We start from the raw sequence: 16,178 nt of genomic DNA on the forward strand, positions 1-16,178 counted from the left end.
GAAAGTTATGGGCACTTGAAGTTGGGTATTTTTCAAATTCAATGACTTAGGTCCAAAATGACCTATAATGTTTTGTATTATCACATGTGTTTCTTTTAGGATTATGAAAATTTGTCCAACATAACATTTTAAGTAGACATCTTAAGCTTTCCAATGAATTTGGTCTAACCTTAAAATCATAAAAATTAAGGAAGTTAGGTCCTTTGGAAGTTGACCCAAAATTAGGGTTTCAGTTAAAATGACCTATAATGTTTTGAAATTAATGATGACCTTCCAAGTTTCAAATGGATTTTTGGTGAACATGAAAGTTATTCATATGGTTTAATCGGTTTTACTGGGTTGATATTATTTTGAGCCCAATAATACATTTTGATAATATTTTGAGCTACAAATTACTACAACTTAGATTCAAAATAAATTTAAATTATCAAAAACTTCAATCCAAAATAACAATTGTTATGCTACTTCCACACAGACCTTAAAAAGAAATTAATAAATTACAACCATTGTATCATATACAAAAACTCAAAATACATGAGAAACAAGAGAACTTTTGAAAGTATATCAAACAGTTGCAAATTGTTGGTCTTTGGATGATAGGACTCAAAATATTTGTGTCAAGTTTTGGTTCTTGAATTACAAGTGCTTCCACTTCCACATAAGCCACTTCCACCTAAGTCAGACAATAACATTATCGATAAGGCAGACCATAACATTATTTGTGGGAGTATGGAGAATACCATACCTTCATCTTCAAGAGCTTTTATAGACAACCTGGAGTATTGAACAAATTTTAGTTTAAATCATAAGCAAATGCTTATCATACCCATAATAAGACAATATAAAAATAAGAGAACTTACTCGATCCTATCCAATAATAATTTGAGCTCTCTTTCTAGTTCTTCAACATGTATTCCTCTCTCACCTAACCTGCAATTCAAAACCAATTTCAACATTTCTCAGCATAAGGTAAAAACTCATAAAACATACCCAAATCAAAACTACAATATCAAGCTTAATTAATAAATATAAATGTTGATTAACACTGGTAGAAGTTAAATCATTAGAGTCAATCTACCATTTAGCTTTAGTGAAATAGCATTGTAATTATTCTAAGCATCACTAATTGAGTTTAACTTGTTTTATAACCAATCATGTCACAATAGCAACAAAACTCATTGAGTTAACGTTGATTCCAACAAGTTCAAGTGGCAGATCCTAACAGTTCCGATACAAATGAAATTCTACAACATCAAATGGATTTCAATTTAACCCATATGTGTCAAGAGTGAATATTTCATTTTAACAGAATATTTATCCCTCCCACCATTATCTTTAATAATCCCATGGAACATAACTTTGTTAAACCAAAACCAAATGCTTGAGAATCCAATGAAAAGATGATGCCAAGCTCTTCAAGAAATAGGAAACAATAAACTACCACTATCATATGGCTATCATGAAGAGATAGACAATGCTTAATCAAATCAAAACCGTTAATTCTACACATGTAAAGGCATACCGATATAAAGTAAACACACATCAATTTTGAAGGTCTTGGTCAACTGCATCATTTTCAGCCTGTAAGAGAAAATTAAGAAATAATGAAAAAAATAATAACATGACACTATTTTTTAACCAATAACATAACACTGTTAATTAACATAGCGTATGTTGCTGCTCATTTACCAAGATGTTACAAAATGTATCAATTGATCCTGGCTATATAGTGTATCATCACAATTTTACCAAGTTGTTCCTGCATGGCCTCAAAATGTTCTATTGGACAACCGACCATGACATTACCAACTTCAGTTCAAAATTAATTAGTATTAAATCCAACTAATAAATCACTAATGATAATTAACACAATAATATATTGATTGATGCATACCAAAATTTGGCTAGCTTGAATATCTTCAAAATCCACGGGACAAATATATATTTTTTGGCCATTGAGCAGTCACAAAATATAAGTCACATATGACTTCAAAAAAAATAGTTGAACTGAAAAATTAAACAAGAAAAATATTAAGCTTTAAAAAGGAATAAAGTAATAAGTAAATCAAATTAATAAAGTAAATGTACCTCCATATTTTTCAAGCACAACCAGAAGGTTGTGGCTGAGACGGTAAAGATCCTTTTCTTGCTGCTGAAGAAATTTCTTCAAATTCTGAAATAATGAAATAAACATTTTTTTAGAAAGATATAACAATTATGAAATAAAGATATAATAATTTTACCTACTATAATATCTTCAGAAAGCTCAAAATCTTCCATGAGGTTCAAGTCTTTGAAATAAGTAAAAGACGGCTTTAACCAATTCTGGGTGCAAATTAATGCCTCTGCCATTTCAGGTTTTAGGGAGCTCCTATAAGTTTCTAAGACTCTCCCTCCTGTACTGAAGGCACTTTCTGATGCAACCATAGACACTGGTGTGGCAAAAATATCTTTAGCTATTGTAGATAAAATAGGATATTATGTTGAATTGTGTTTCCACCACACAAGAAGGTCAAATTTAGGATCCCTTTTGACACACTTACTAGAGTAAAAACCCTCAAGCTCATTTTTTTGATCAATCGAGTCTTGTTCCTTTAAATGTTGCTTAAAAGCATCGGCTCTAGCCATTAGTGAAGGACGGCCAACTATTGTTTCATCATTGGAAACATTGTTTTCACCACTACCAAGAGGTTGTCTATTATGATTTTGGTCATAAGCTTGCTTATACCAATCATACAATTTTTGTAATCTCTCTTTTATAGATTTGATCAACCCGGTAGCAAACACAGATCCAACTCCATACATATCCTTAAAAGTCCACTCAATATAACTCAACTTGTATCTTGGATCCAAAATAATTCCAAAATAAATCAACTTGTTCATATTACTAGCACACCCCCAATATCTATTATACTTTTCCATCATGTCCCCACCCACACTTGCAAAAACACCATTCAAGTTCCTAGTAGCTTGCTTTAGCTCACAATAGATCGCAGGCACTTGGTGAAAAGCACTATGCAAACTCACACTTTGAGATGTGGAAAAAACATTAGTTGCTTCATAGAATAACTTTAAAAAAGAGATAAAAGCTCTAACAATGTCCCAATCATCACTACTAGGAGGACTACCTTTTCCAAAGAATTTCCTATAGCTCGACTCTTCATACTCAAGCTTATCAAAAGCAGCTTGAAACTTCTCTGCAACCTCAAGCATCAAATATGTCGCGTTCCAACGAGTTGAAACATCGAGACATACTAGTTTTTTACAAGCTATTCCAGCAAATTCAATGAATTCTTTAAACTTGGTTGCCCTATGAGGTGAGGACTTGACAAATCTAACAGCATCCCTAACACTAGTAATAGACAAATGTTTATCTTTTAAACCCTCATTTACCACCAAATTCAATATGTGAGCAACACACCTCATATGAAAACATTTTCCATCCCCCATCGTCCCATTCATAGTTGATATTTTTCTATGCAAATATGCTACAGCTACATCATTTGAAGTTGCATTATCAACAGTTATGGTAGACACATTCCTAATTCCCCAATCCCTTAACACCTCTTCAATCTTCCTACCTACCGTGTCACCCTTGTGGTTTGGAATAACTGTGAAGCTTATAATTCTTTATTGATAGTTCTATTCGTTATCCACAAAGTGTGCCGTAAGGGTTAAGTAGTTTTGATTTTGGATAGAAGTCCAGCAATCAGTAGTAAGTGCTACTCTATTGCAGTCGGACTTAAAGAAGGCTTTTAGTTTTTGTTTCTCATCCAAGTGTAGCTAAAAACAGTCTCTGGCTACTGTACGTCTAGATGGGAGAGTAAATTGGGGCTGCATTACTTTAGAATAGTACTTAAAACCTTCCCCCTCAACTGCACTAAATGGTTGTTCATCTAGAACCACAAAAATTGATAAAGCTTTTCTACAAGCTTGCTTGTCAAATTTGGAGCTAACATGACCCAAACTAGATCCTTCTACAGAGGGGTATGTAAGAATAGTTTGGGTGGGATCAGTGGTTCTAAGCTTCTTTGCACATTTTAAAATGTGATGGTTCATGTTGGTGGTGCCATGAGTCCTAAGGTCACATAGGTATTTTTTGTGGCAATGTTTACAAGCTGCAGTTGGTGTATCAACTAAGTCATCTGGTAATCTAATAAAGTGCTCCCAACAAGCAGATGATTGCCTAGAACCACTTGCACCAGCTTTCCTCTTCTTTGTAGGTTGGGTATTAACTAATTCTAGTCTAACAACTTCAGTTGTTGCTGCTGAACCAACTTCATTCATGACATATTGAGTAGGTATAATTTGATTAGGTTGATCCATCACTGAAAAATGAAGGAGCCATAATCAACAAACCATCACAGAAAGATAATTAAATAGCTGATAATGACACATTTTACTACTTGGCCAATGCTGACAGTATCCTCACAATGTACATTAAATAGCAGAATTAGCATGATCCATTAAAACTAATATGCAGTGAGAATAATCAAAGCCATATTGTAAAATGAGTACTGAAGACCAAAATAATAATAAATCAAGCCTTATCCTATGGAATTAGTTGCATGAATTTTATCAGTATATCAATATTTAAAAAGTTAATAAAATAGGAATTAATGAATTTTATATATAATGTAAAATATAGACTGCACTATTCAAATATCTAAAATAGTGCAGTAATATAACCCTTCCAGTAATGAATTTTATAAATATGGACTATTTTATAAATATGGACTATTAAAATTTTTAATATGGACTATTTATAAACAATAATAGTACAGTTAGTTTATACTGCACTATTGTTGCACTAAATATCAATATATAATGTAAAATTTATAAACAATTAATGGAAGGGTTATAATATTGCACTATTTTAAAACCTATTTTGCATACAATTCAGTTTCGAATGGTATTCAGAAATTCAGTTTCAAGATGATATTAGAGGACAATGTAATAGAGAAACAAAAGGTAGCATTAAAAGTGTCATCATTTGGTAGCACTAAACTAGCACATAAGCAACAACAATATACCATACATTTGGTATGCACTAAACTAGCACATAAGCAAGAACAACATACCATGCTAAAAAACTTATGATTCTCTATTATACCAAATTTTGTTTTAACTACAATGTGTTGGACTTGTTACAATAATACATGGCACACCTCCTTTCTCATGGGCAGCTTGATGGAAGTGGGTAACCAATACACCATATGAAGTAATGAGTGAGACTTAAATTGTTTTCAATCATATGAGTTTATTAAGAATTAAAAAGTAACATGTAAGACTTTTGGTAGAAACATGTAAGACTATGATACCTTATTTGTTTAATTTTCCAAGGCAAGACTAGCCACTGATATGAGAACTGAAATATCACCTGCAACTACAACCAGTTTAATTGTTATTAATAGCGGATCGCAGAAAACCGGATACATGAAATATCAGATAACATAGCAGGAAAAAAACCTGACATAAAACTCAATATTTCTAACATAAACCAAAAAAGAAACCGACATAAAACTCAATATTTCAAACAACTAATAAAGCATAATGTATAGTAGCTTATGTTGCGGGAAAGAGATGAAGGAACAGAGTGAAAACGGAGCAAAATCATGAGTTGTGTCTTTACCTAAGTTCCAAAAATCACGGTTCATGCAAGGGTAGCAAAAGTCACATTCCAGTTTCCAAAGATCAATCCAAAGTAATCAAATATTATGTATAAATCAAGTTTCTAAGTTAGAGAGTTAAAGAGAACAAAGAGATTCATCGAAACAACAACAATATAAGCAAAAAAACACAAACTCTAATCACCCGTAGAGTGAGAGAATTGGTCCAAAGCCTTTAATCACCTATAACAACAACAATCATCATAAACCTTAAATTCAGAAACCCTAATTAAAAAATCCTAACTAAGAGTGTGTGAAAACATTAGAGAATATGGGAAGGAAATAATTAATCACATTGTAACTGGAATGAAAGAGTGAAAGATCTGGGAACGAGAGGAGTGAGGGAACGAGAGAGTGAGAGAATATGGGAAGGAAAAATGAGAGTGAGAGAAGTGAGAACAAGAGGAATCTCTGAGCCTGAGGTATTATCCCTTCCCCTCACTTGACAAAATGTTGTTTTTCGTAAATGGGCGGGTCTGGGTACCCGTGGGTCCATTTTTGGTACCCGACCCGTTCTTTTGAACCCCCTGTAACCCGGTTTGGTAACCCGTTTGACCCGTTGGCTCGATCCAAATCGCCCAAATTCCTTTTTTTTCTTCCGGGTTTCACCAGGTTGGGCCGGGTGGACGGTTTATGTCCACCCCTAATCACAACCAGCATGAATGGACATCCATCTTGCCTTCCGATAGAAGCACTCTTATGTTTTTACTTCCACCAACATTCAATTGTAAGATTTTATTTTTCATTCCATTTGCATTAATGACTTACACAATAGATTATCTGTTGGATTGCTTTCATATCAAAACATGTTAGGATTTTCTTACATTGCATTATTATTTATGTTGTTGGCCCATTCATTATTCACAAGTTCTTTTCATTAATTTTCAAAAATTGATGACAATACTTCTCACACTAAGCACTTCACGTTAAACTTTTATCTTTTTATTTATTTCTTCCCTATACTTACTCTTCTCACATTAAGCACATGTATGTTATAATTCTCATCCCCGTTTTACACGGAAGAACAACTCGGTATTTTTAGAGAAAGCATGCAAGATATCACTAACAAGAAAGTATGTGTGTTTTTTACACGATTATGGTGGAACTGAAAACACTTTCATGTGGAACACATTTTCAGCAACTTTTTACGTTCTAACAGAGATATTGTTCTAAATGTCCATCGGGTGGAATCGCAAGTCTACTTTAATCAGGAGGTAGAATAGCCTATTCAAGATTCAAGATACTTGTACCATGGATAGAATCATCCATTTGTAACATTGAGAAGAAATATGACATTAATGACCTATTGCAAATAACAAAGCTGATTATATGGGATAAGGCACCTATGGCAAATAAATTTTATTCTGAATCTCTTGACAAGTCCTTGAAAGATATTATGGGTCATGACAACGTGACATGTGAGCAAATTTTTGGAGGCAAAGTAGTGGTTTTTGATTGTGATTTTTTTACAAATACTACCCGTTGTACCAAGAGGAACAAGGTCTGATATTGTGCATTCAACCATTAACGTTTCCTACATCTATGATCATTGTAAGGTACTAAAACTAACAAAAAATACGTGTTTAGAAGTTGGGTCCAACTCTACTAATGCGGCAACTATTAAATTGTTCTCTTAATGGATTTTAAAAATAGGAGATGGTCAAATTTTTGAACCAAATAATGGTTATGTGAAAATTCCATCTGAGTTACTTCTTACGGATTACATAGACGCTATTGAGAAAATTATTACAAGTACTTACCCAAATCTCCTTCAAAATTACACAAATACAAGTTTCCTATAAAGTAGAGCTATTTTAGCATCAACTATTGAGATTGTTGATGAAATAGTTATTACATCACAAATCTTCTTCCAGATAATTATTTTGTTAACAACATTTTTTTCACCACATTTCAATTTTCATTATGTTATTGTTAATACACTTCCTACTTTCATTCAGATGAAACTAAAGAGTTTTTTAATAGTGATTCCACTAATAGATCTGAAGTTAATGCCAACGATGCTTACTAACATTTGACACATGAATTCTTAAGCTATTTGAATACTTCTAGATTGCCTAATCATTCCATGAAACTAAAGACTGACACAACGTTAATGTTAATACGGAATTTGGATGAATTTGAAGGTTTATACAATGGTACAAGATTGATCGTTACAAGGCTAGCAAATCATGTCATCAAAGCAAAAATTATATCATGTATAAATATCTGAAACACTATTTACATCCCAAGGGTTCTTTGTCACCTTCCCAATCACCTTGGCCATCCAAACTTATAAGAAGACAATTCTTCATTATTGTCACATTTGCTATGACAATAAACAAATCTCAAGGACAATCATTAGACTTTGTTGATTTATATTTGTCACGAGATCTCTTCAGCTATGACCAATATAAACCATTTAATAGATAAATTTTCTAATAGTTTAAATTTATCAAAATCATGAATAAAATTATAAGACATTAAATTCATTTCACTTTAGTACTAGTACGTTACTCTTGCATTTTCACTTTTTGGTGTTTGTTACCGTTGACACTTCCTTGGGTGGTGCGGTGGGGCCAGAAGGACCCACAAAATTTCGAAAATCAAGGCAATGATTCCGGTTTCATTTCAACATCAACATCATCAACAACGCACAACTCGAGTTGACCAGACAAGACCGTTTGTTTGTAATGTTTATGTTTATTTACTTCTCACACTTTCTTCTTTACTACTAATCCCAATTTCCCAAACACTACACAACACAACACAACAACCTTTTCTTTTCTTGTCTTCTTTCTTCTTCTTCTTCTCTCATTCCATGGAAACTCCTCATACTGTGGTAGTGAACCGGATCGAACCGGGTTCAAAGGAGAACGGTTTAAAAGCCGAGATTGATACTTCGGCGCCGTTTGAGTCTGTGAAAGAAGCCGTTACGAGATTCGGCGGTGTTGGTTACTGGAAACCTACTAACACGGTTAACCTCATCACTCCTCAGGTATATTTGTGTTTATGTTATTCAATTTAAATTAATTGCTTTTTTTTTCTTTTGGAAATTTATTTAATAGTGTTTTGTTTTTTTAATGCACTTCAGTCCAAACTTTGCATTTTTGTTTTTTTTTTTTAATGATTTAAGGGACAATTGGATCTGGGTGAAAATAGATATTAGATCCTCACATTGCGTTTGAAAATGGATTTTGAGTTAAATACTGTTAATTTTAGCATGGTTTTAAATTTTGGTTGCGGTTGCGGCGAATGCTATCGCGGCTGTTGCGATTTTGGCCATTGAGGTTGTTGTGATGTGCATTGTGGTTGAGGAGAATGCTATGTGCATTGCAGTTGTTGCACTCTGAAATTTTAGTGTAAAGTGCTTGAAATACATAGTTGAGAGATACTTAAAGTCAAGATTTTTTGTTACATCAAAAGAAAATTGAGTTTTGAGATTCTTAGCTTTTGATCAAAATAACTCAAGAAACATGGCCATACATATCAAGGCCCAGGTCTAGGACTTGGATTTCAAGCCATCCCCTCACACATGCACTCATGAGTTCATCGGGTTCATTGAATAATGCACCCTCGCACATGAGTGAGTGTCATCGGAATTGCGGTCTGATGCGGTTGATGAGGCTACCACATCAACAATATTGTGGCCGCAATTGCGGTTGCGGATTGCATTTGAAAACCATGAATTTAAGCATATGTTTTGTGTGAAATAATCAAAATTCCTATCTTTTTTTTCTTTAGCAGCAAAGCACAAGCGAGCTTGATACCGTTAAATTGGAAGAACAAACAGCGGGATTGGAGAAAGAGCTTATACTCAAAGAAAGGGAAACTCTTGATGTCTTGAAAGAATTGGAAAGTACGAAAAAACTTGTCGAAAATTTGAAATCAAAGCTTCATGCAGAAGAATCTGAAACAAATTTGAATATTAAGATGAATTTATGCGACAAAAAGGAGAATGAGAAAGAAGAAGAAAAGGAAAACCAAGTGAGTCGTGTTCCTTACAATTCAACATCACCTGGTTTAATATTAAAGGAATTGAAGCAGGCGAAATTGAATCTAAACCGGTCTACAAACGACATCGCTGATGTTCGAGTTTCCGTTGAATCGCTCAACAAGAAACTAGAGAAGGAAAGAATCTCTCTCGAGAAAACCCGCGCGAGGTTAACTCAGAATTCTTCGAAAATAACTTATCTAGAGGAAGAGCTAAACCAAACAAGACTTAAGCTGCAAGTAGTGAAAGAAGCTGAAATCGAATGTGGTTCTTCGGATGAACCTTCTGATGTTACGAAAGAGCTTCAACGGTTGAGTTCTGAGGCCGAACGGTTCAAGAAAATGGGAGAAGCTGCGAAATCGGAAGTCACGAGAGCAATGTCTGAGATTGAACAGACGAAAGCTATGATAAGAACATCCGAGATAAGGTTGGTGGCTGCTCGAAAAATGAAGGAAGCTGCTAAAGCGGCCGAAGCTGCTGCAATGGCCGAGATAAAAGCGTTATCTTATCACGATGGAGATTGTATGCAAAAGCGCGACGGAGTTACTCTAACCTTCGAAGAGTATAATGCTCTAACGTGCAAAGCTCGTGGCGCCGAGGAACAATCTAAGAAGAGAGTTCTTGACGCCATGTCTCAAGCTGAAGAAGCAAATTTATCGAAAATGGACGTTTTAAAGAGGGTTGAGGAAGCTACATTAGAAGTTAAAACAAGCAAAGTGGCTCTTGAAGAAGCTTTGGAAAGAGTAGAGGCTGCAACTAGAGGAAAGTTAGTCGTCGAAGAAGCTTTAAGAAACTGGCGATCGGAGGGTCAAAAAAGGCGATCGTCGGTGAATAATAATATGAAGTTTAAAAACCCGTCGCACCATCAGAGACACACTCGGTTATTCGACCTATATGGAATGAATCAGGTTGATGATGAAGTTGAACAACCTGTTCTCAAGCCGACTCTGTCGATAGGACAAATATTGAGCCGGAAACTGATGAAGCCGGAAGAGTTTGAAGGTGGGATGACACGAGAAAGAGGTTCGATGAAACGGAAAGTGTCGTTGGGTCAGATGCTTGGTAAGCAAAACTATGATCCATCATGTTTTGAATTTGATAAGCAAGTTGAGAAAGAAAATGGTCAGAAGCAGTTTTCTGCTAAGAGAAAGAAGTTTGGATTTGGTAGATTTTCTCTGCATTTGACAAAACAACAAAAGAAGAAAAAACCAACTTTGAACTTGAGGTGATTATGAAGTTACTTGAACATTTTTTACAAGAATGAGACTTGTTATTGTGATTGAAATTGCTAGGCTAGATTCTTGTTTGGTATTTATGATATTTGGGTTTGTATTTGTATGTTCTTGTTTGTATACAAATTATTAATTAATTATTTAATGTGTGTCTATTGTTACTTGCTATGCTAATTTGTAGAGGTTTACTTTACTTTTACTTTCACATCATTTTTAATCAAAATCAATTATACAATATTAATTAACTTGTATCCATTTAACTCTTGCTATGCTTGGAGTCCAAGTAATTTGATACATGGAAAGTAACAAGGGTCAAATTTGTTTTTTATAATAATGTAGGTGTTTGTGCTAGTGTTGGGAGTTTTGCAACAAACTTCTTTCGGAACATATTGGAAAAACAAGTAACTTTTTTTTTAAACTCATTTAAATCAATATTTAACTTTAGTCAAATTGAAAACAACATGTTAATTACTCAAACGAGATTTTGATAAGTGAGTCCCTTAGATAAGACATGGAAGGGAAAATCCCTCTAGCGAGTGACGTTTGGAACCCTAATGGCATGTGATGCATTCCATGCTTACAACATGAACCATTGATGCTCTGGCAAACCTATTGTTGGACAATGATGGCCATTTGGCCTAAGTGCTCTATAAATAGATGATTTATGGGTTTTTTTTTCATTTATTAATCTTGAATTTGTTGAAGTGATGGCTTTTGAAGGCCTTTTGTATTTATAATTTGCTCGTACTATTGCCCCTAGAGGTGTTTTGTAATATTCCCCTTTGGACGATATATTTATCAAACTTTTGTGTTATTATTCTCCCTCTATTCGTTTTTCTAAGACTTGTGTTCCTTAAGTTGACGAAGAAACCTCATAAGACATGAACAACGAAGTCTTGAGGGGCAGTTACGATTCCCAATCCTGAGTCAAATGAGATTTTCTCTTAGGGTGGCAACAACTTCTCATTAGGAATCAAATAAAATAACATAATAAGGCGACAATAACTCATTATCATGATCCAATGTGATATCCTAATAAGATGGCAAGGATTTTTTTATCAAGATCAATCGTGATTATCTAATAAGGTGGCAAAATTTCCTTATCAGGATTCAGCAAAATAGCCTAATAAGGCAACATTGACTCTTCATTAAGATCCAACAAAATTGTCTGATAAGGTGACAAAGACTCCTTATCAAGATCAACTGTGAATGTCTAATAAGGCGGCAAACATTCCTTATTATTATCCAAAAAAAAGTGTTTGATAACACGAAAAGACTCCTTATAAGAATCCGGCGTGTTTTCCTAATAAGGTATAAAGTATTCCATATCAGGATTTAACGAAATTGTGTAGTAAGGCGACAAGGACTTCTTATCAGGAACCAACAAAATTGTATGATAAGACGACAAGGACTCCTGGTCAGGTTCCAGCATGCAGGGACGGAGTCAGAAAATTTTGAGTTGTGGGGTCAACATACATATAACATTTCATTTTCAAAAATATAAATATAAATTATAGTTGTTCTCTACGATTTTTCATGTTCTGAAAATGTTGAATGATTTTCTCATTTTCAACATCAACAAAAATATCTCTCTCAATGTAAGTAACTAAGCAATCATTTAACCAATCATCACCCATGCGATTTCGCATTCGATTCTTGATAATATTCATAGCAGAGAAAGCTCTTTCAGTTGTTGAAATTGTCACCGATAATATCAGAGATAACTTTAAAAGCAAATATACCAACGAATACACAACATGTTTTTTGGTCTCTACGAGTTTGATAGAAAGATCAACAATCCCCCTCTAATTCTGAAAATCCATTGTCAGAGCATACATCTAAGAAATAGTTTTCAAGTTGACAATTTAATGCCAATAATTCAACTTGAGAAAACTATGAAGGATAAAATAAAGCTAAACGAATCAACGTTTCCTTATCAAATGCAGAAAATGAATCTCTTGAACTTAAACAAGCTACACAAAGGAGCAACTCAGTTTTCATTTCTGTAAAACGATTATTCAACTCTTGAAGTTGCCAATCAATCACTTCATAAAACAATTCAACTTGAAAATGATGTAAATTAGATACTTTCTCCCTTTTTCTATTTGACTTTTTTTGTGTCAGTTGAAAAGTGTCATCCATATCTGGAATGTCAATATCATTATGCTCACAAAATAATAAAACATTATTCAACAAAGAATCTCAATCGTTATCTCTTATAGCTTGTAGCCTTATTTTGGACACTTTTACTAACTTCATAGCATTTACAATATTTTGATCACTTCTTTTAATGCTTGAGATAAATCATGTGTAATTCCTAAAACTTTTGTGCTAATAAATATCGAATCTAATAGTCATCTTTAACTTGATTGGATTGTTTACACAAGACACCTTGAATGTGCTGCTTTTGTTTCATTAGAGCTTTAATAATTTCTTCATGCTTGATTATGAGAGCTATTTACATCTCCAAGATGAACTCGAAACTTTTCAACTTTTTTTCAATTTGTAAAGCCTTATATTATAAAGGCATCACCGCAACTTTTATGTTCTTCAAGATGTGACCTCATAAAATAACAACATAAACAATATGCAACATCCTCACTTTGACTATATTCCAACCAACTTCCATATTTTAAACACCAATCTGAATTAAACTTACGAAAAGTATCTTCAATTTTTTTTTGTGGAAAAATGATTTCTTTTGATTGATAAGAGCCCTTTTGCAAATAATATCTTCTAATTTCATCTCTATCACTTAGATAATAATCTGACATTTTTGACCTTAAACCGGGACTGTTAGGAAGTTTTTTCAATTCAAATTCCAAAAACCTTTTTTTCATGGGAGAATTCAACTTGGGGCTTTGACGTTCATTAAGTGTTTAAGGATTAGAAGTTGATGATTGTTTTGTTGATTTTCTTTTGAAATACTTTTCCATTACTTATTACTAAAAACAAAACAAAAAATCAAAATCAAAATCATATTCAGAAAATTCATAATAATACTATAAAATTGATACAAACACAACAATTTCAAACAAACACTACAAAACTCTAAAAATAAATTTTCTCCCATTATTAATTTTTTTTCATAATTTTTAATATATCAAATATATTAATATATTATTTATAATATTAAATCTTGAATCAATAATAAATACGATGGGACATGGGTCCACCTTTTCAACATAATAGCTCCGTCTAGACGATAATAATTTCTTATCAAGATCTTGCAAAATAGTCTAATATGGCAGAAACAATACCCCATAGGGCACTTCCCAACATGTGGATGATTAAACTGTCATAATATCAACTGATACACATATGGTTTCAACGCTTATTTGAGAGGAAGAGTCTTATTTATACTAATACTAGACAACTCATTTTTATTAAATAAACAAATCATGATATATGAAAGAGATACAAAATGGATTCAAACTTAATTATTCTTTCTAAATGGACTCAGACTTAATTATTATGATACACGTCTGTGAAAGCCATCCCAAATGCTACTTGGTAACTTAAGCACGCATCAAATGACCAATGCTCAATTTCAAAGGCTACTTTCATGCAACCTACTATAGAGTTTGTTAGGCTCTATTTCTGAATAGTAGATGTACTAGGATAATTTTTTTTAAAGTCAGACACATTAACATCGAAGAAACACAAGGTTAGCACTATAGGTCGTTCGAATTTGTGTTTTTGATCATCCATTGGTTGTAACACTCACTTGTTTCGTGTTTGGGTTTGTCAACCTCTCACCCACGTATAAAGCATAGGGAGTGACATATACTTACGTACTAATGGAATAGAAAGGTCAAGGGGAGGAGCCACGTTTTCACTGATAGTAGGAGGAATAACGACTCTCATATCCCACATATTTCTGAAGAAGGAATAACCACTCCCTGGATCTAAATATCTAGATCCAAAAGGTTTCTATAAATAACTCAATTCATGTTTTGTAGGCTGCAGTAATCATATGACAGGAAACAGGAACTAGTTTTTCAAGTTTGATGAATCAGTTAGAAGATCAATTTGTTTTGCAAACAACAACATGGTGACATCAGAAGGAATATGCAACACCAGGGTGAAAAATAAGGATGAATATGAAGATATCATCAATGATGTCTTGTATGTTCCTTCAATGACAAGTAACTTGATTAGTTTGGGTCAATTACTTGATAAGAATTACACAATGAAGCTGGAAGGAGGGAACTCAAGGTGTTTGATGAAATGTCTAGGTTGATTCTAAAGACACCTTTATCAACCAACAGGATATTCAAGGTCATGGTTAATATGCTTGATCACCAATGTCTTGCATCAACCAAAACTGAAGATAAAAATTGGGTTTGGCATCAAAGATTTTGTCATCTCAATTTTAGGAGTCTTAGCTTGATGCACAAGAAGAAGATGGTGTATGGACTTCCAAGGATTGAAGTTTCAAAGTAGTTATGTAAGGAATGTTGCATAGCCAAGTAGACCAGAAAGCCATTCAAATATGACTTGCCAATGAAGTCACAACATAATCTTGAAATTGTGGATCCAGATGCGTGTGGTCCCTTTGAAGTGAGGTGACTAGGAGATAATTGTTATTTCTTAACCTTCATAGATGAATCCACTAGACATGTATTGATTTATTTGTTGGAAAATAAAAGTGAAGCTTTTAAAAAATTTAATTACTGGTTAAAAAGCAAGCTGGAAAGACCATCAAAAGGTTAAGAAGTGATGGTGGCAGTGAGTATACCTCATGTGAATTGCTCTGTTTTGTGATCAGGATGGGATTGAGCATGAAGTGTTAACACCATACACACCTCAGCATAATGGCATTGCTAAAAGGAAGAATAGAAACGTCTTGAATATGGCAATAAGCATGCTCAAAGCAAAGCAGATGCCTAGGCACTTATTGGGTGAAGCCACTTTAACTGCAGTGTACATCATCAATAGATGTCCAACAAAGAAGTTGATCAACAAAATACCTCATGAAGCCTGGTTTGATTGAAGCCAAGTGTTGGTTATCTCAAAATCTTTGGCTCACTATGCTTTAGACATGATCATGAACAACTTATAAGAAAGTTGAATGATATAAGCCAAGTTATGGTTATGGTTGGATGTCATTCAAAAGGTGTCTACAAGTTGTTCTCACCAACTGTAAATAAGGTAGTGATCAATATAGATGTGGAGTTTGATGAAAGAAAAGGTCGGAATTGGCTGAAAAATTCCAGAAAATCATATGCAAAAAGGTGAAAGTTAAAGCCACATCATAACTACTCTGAATGATGATGAATGAGT

The 16,178-nt window shown here is 33.7% G+C and overlaps 2 protein-coding genes across 3 annotated transcripts; one reads left to right on the plus strand and one right to left on the minus strand.

The window, feature by feature from the left end:
- Positions 1–436: 436 nt before the first annotated feature.
- Positions 437–4,326, minus strand: LOC127104652 (zinc finger BED domain-containing protein RICESLEEPER 2-like). The gene is made up of 9 exons (XM_051041828.1): positions 3,810–4,326; positions 2,544–3,611; positions 2,248–2,456; positions 2,089–2,173; positions 1,750–1,809; positions 926–1,001; positions 741–774; positions 571–673; positions 437–477 (listed from the first exon to the last, which is right to left on the minus strand). Exons 1-9 carry the CDS (start codon positions 4,324–4,326, stop codon positions 437–439), a joined length of 2,193 nt encoding a protein of 730 aa, XP_050897785.1.
- Positions 4,327–8,214: 3,888 nt separating this feature from the next.
- Positions 8,215–11,060, plus strand: LOC127105716 (WEB family protein At2g38370). 2 transcript variants are annotated; one of them, XM_051042911.1, is made up of 2 exons: positions 8,215–8,664; positions 9,411–11,060. In XM_051042911.1, the coding sequence occupies exons 1-2, from the start codon at positions 8,281–8,283 to the stop codon at positions 10,887–10,889; spliced, it is 1,863 nt and encodes a 620-aa protein (XP_050898868.1). In that variant the 5' UTR covers positions 8,215–8,280; the 3' UTR covers positions 10,890–11,060. The 2 variants fall into 2 exon arrangements, with proteins under 2 accessions (XP_050898868.1, XP_050898869.1); XM_051042912.1 differs by having other exon boundaries at positions 8,281–8,664; positions 9,414–11,060.
- The last annotated feature ends 5,118 nt before the right edge of the window (positions 11,061–16,178 follow it).

Source organism: Lathyrus oleraceus, chromosome 7 (genome assembly GCF_024323335.1).
Source record: "Lathyrus oleraceus cultivar Zhongwan6 chromosome 7, CAAS_Psat_ZW6_1.0, whole genome shotgun sequence".
NCBI lineage: Eukaryota > Viridiplantae > Streptophyta > Magnoliopsida > Fabales > Fabaceae > Lathyrus > Lathyrus oleraceus.

Excerpts from the sequence above, each read along its gene's own strand:
- LOC127104652 (XM_051041828.1), bottom strand. The coding sequence starts at position 4,326 with ATGGATCAACCTAATCAAATTATACCTACTCAATATGTCATGAATGAA. Across the intron at positions 1,810-2,088 it reads TGTGCTTGAAAAATATGGAG|TTGGTAATGTCATGGTCGGT; the intron begins GTACATTTACTT and ends TTTGAACTGAAG. Across the intron at positions 1,002-1,749 it reads GGCCATGCAGGAACAACTTG|TTTTGATTTGGGTATGTTTT; the intron begins GTAAAATTGTGA and ends TTGATATTGTAG.
- LOC127105716 (XM_051042911.1), top strand. The coding sequence starts at position 8,281 with ATGATTCCGGTTTCATTTCAACATCAACATCATCAACAACGCACAACT. Across the intron at positions 8,665-9,410 it reads TTAACCTCATCACTCCTCAG|CAGCAAAGCACAAGCGAGCT; the intron begins GTATATTTGTGT and ends TTTTTTCTTTAG.